Raw genomic sequence first — 2,491 nt, 5'->3', positions numbered from 1 at the left:
GCTGTGTTTGAATTCGAAAGCAAAATTTTCATATTACGTCAAGTTTTTCAGCAAATGGAAGTCAAAGGTATTAAAAAACACCTTTTTAGTCATGAAACAATATTATAGATAAACCTAACATGTTTTTAATGGGGAGTTAATTAAAGTTTGAATTTTGTATTTTGAAATGATTATAATAAAAATAATGTTGCATTTGTTTATCTTGAATGGTGATAGATTTTCGCTGGGGGCATGCGCGTGCTTGCCACTCTTCCTTATACGCCGCCCGGGAAATTTTACATTTATAATAAACAATCCTTCAGACTATATCTTTTATCTAATATTAACTTTTTTTTCTACATTGAAGTAGATTAAATTTCTGAAAGTCTAGTATTGATTTACTTAATACGCATTAATAAATAATCAAATAAATCAAAATCAGGCTTTGCTTTCAGAAAAATCCATTTCAATATATTAGAGACAGGTTTTAATTGAATCTCTATTAAAAATCTTTATAGCATGTCAGGTTTGTCCCCATAATGTTGTTTCAAAAATGGTAAAAAATGTATTTTTTACCATCTTTAATTTTTATTATAATAAAAACTTAATGTGAAACAAAAATTTTACTTCTAGATTCGGACTCAGCGATCAAAAATCAACAGAAACTGACAGCTTATTCACGTTGCACGTTTAATATCGATCTGTGTATTTGCAAGATAACTTACGATTGGAATACTTAGACAATGCAAGGATTCTCTTTCTTTGTTTTTTTCTCACTATTATATTCTCTTTAAAACAATTGTGAAAAAATAAAGAAATAATATTATATTTTCAAATATCAAATAACTTTTTGTTTATTTGTTTCGATACAGATTCTAATTCCAAATAGAAGATTCGCCAAAGATGATGCCAAAGACCAGATTAAAATGCCGAGCAAGCTTGAAAAAAAATCCTTTTTGGATAGAGTTTTGAGTAGAAGAGAATCTCCTAATAAATTAAACAAGAAGCATCACTGCAAGAGCAAAGTTTCATCGAATTCCTCATTATCTTTGGATAAAGAAAAATTGCACACCTATGACGATGTGTCCGATTTAACGTCGAATCAATTCTTAGCGAAATTTTTAACGGACGAAAAGGAAGAATTACCGGAATATAATTGTCCTCCTCCACCCAGGCCAATTTATGAAATAAAATCGCTCACAGAAAATCAAAATTCCGAAACTCGACAAGTTTACGACGATGTTAACATCTGCCAAGAACGACGTATTAAAAATAATGAGGTAAAATATTATCTACAGTGATATGTTCATTTCTTGACTACTATTTTCGCCGAGAGACGCCGCTCGGAGTAGACGAATTTTCATTCGGTTCGCGCCTGGGTAATCTCCATCACACCGTTTTACTGCTTGCGCTGAATGTTATATTCTCCCCACTTTGACCTTCTTAGTCGCCATTGTACGTAGTCCGAGCATCTCTCGGTGAAAATAGTATAGTTACTTAATTGAATAAATAAAATTTATTTAGTATTCTTTTTCGATAGGAAATAATCTTGCAACTGACACGGGATTCATGTATAAAAGCAAACGAAGCTGTATGTATTACGACGTACTACACGAAACCGGAAATGAACGACAATCATGCCCCAAAAGAGACGGAACATTATCAATCCCCGAAAAGTAGAAACTGTATTCACGACACTGCGAAGATGGAACAGAATGAAGAGTTGTACGACGACATAGCGCTATGGGCTGATTTTACGGCGCGACAAAGAGACATTGAAACATCAGGAAAGAAAGAAAGTGAAGATCCTAATTCAGTCTTTTCTGATAAGAAGGCTTGGAATCGATTTGCTATTAATAGAAAATTACGAGTCACAAGCGATTTTAATTGCTCCAGTGAGACAAATAGACGAGGCGATAGCGTTGATAATGAAGGAGTGGAAGAAATAGAGTCACCCGAGAATAATGGGCTAGCGGTTAAAAGAAACACTTTTTTAAAATTGATCAACAGAATGGAAAATTCTTTTGCTAAAGTTTCCGCAAGAAGTCCGTCTTCGTTCTCGACAGGCAAATCAAATACATCGAGTAATAACTCGTAAAGATCGTATCAAACTTGCGGGCAAAAAAGAATCTCTTTATAGCTTTAAGCAATAAACCAAAGATAAATGTACATGTGAATGTAAACCAAATGTAAATTTAATATATAATTCTTTCTTTCCTATCCACACACACATTCGGATACACGCACAAAAGAAGAAAAAAGAAAGCTGATAAATTATTCGGTTTAGCGACGCCAAGTTTTGTAATAAAATATTTATTTGTATTAAAATATTTATTTATAATATTTGTACAAATAATTATTTGTAAAAGTAGATGTTTATATAAACATCCATTTTCATAGTCCATTACTTTTGTAGAGAAAATTAATTTTTTGTTCTTCTTGGGGAAAAGATTATTTTATTAAAATTTTATTTGTAGTGCTAAATTAACATTATTTTGTACAAGAATAAATT

The 2,491-nt window shown here is 31.8% G+C and overlaps 1 protein-coding gene across 1 annotated transcript; it reads left to right on the top strand.

The window, feature by feature from the left end:
- Positions 1 to 498: 498 nt before the first annotated feature.
- On the top strand, positions 499 to 2,195 carry LOC118644269. Its single transcript, XM_036282424.1, has 4 exons — positions 499 to 505; positions 613 to 684; positions 805 to 1,259; positions 1,520 to 2,195. Exons 1-4 carry the CDS (start codon positions 499 to 501, stop codon positions 2,075 to 2,077), a joined length of 1,092 nt encoding a protein of 363 aa, XP_036138317.1. The 3' UTR covers positions 2,078 to 2,195.
- Positions 2,196 to 2,491: the final 296 nt, after the last annotated feature.

This window comes from Monomorium pharaonis, chromosome 2 (assembly GCF_013373865.1).
Source record: "Monomorium pharaonis isolate MP-MQ-018 chromosome 2, ASM1337386v2, whole genome shotgun sequence".
NCBI classification, from domain to species: domain Eukaryota; kingdom Metazoa; phylum Arthropoda; class Insecta; order Hymenoptera; family Formicidae; genus Monomorium; species Monomorium pharaonis.
Note: the sequence above shows the minus strand (reverse complement) of the source record. Positions and strands in the feature narration are given on the sequence as shown.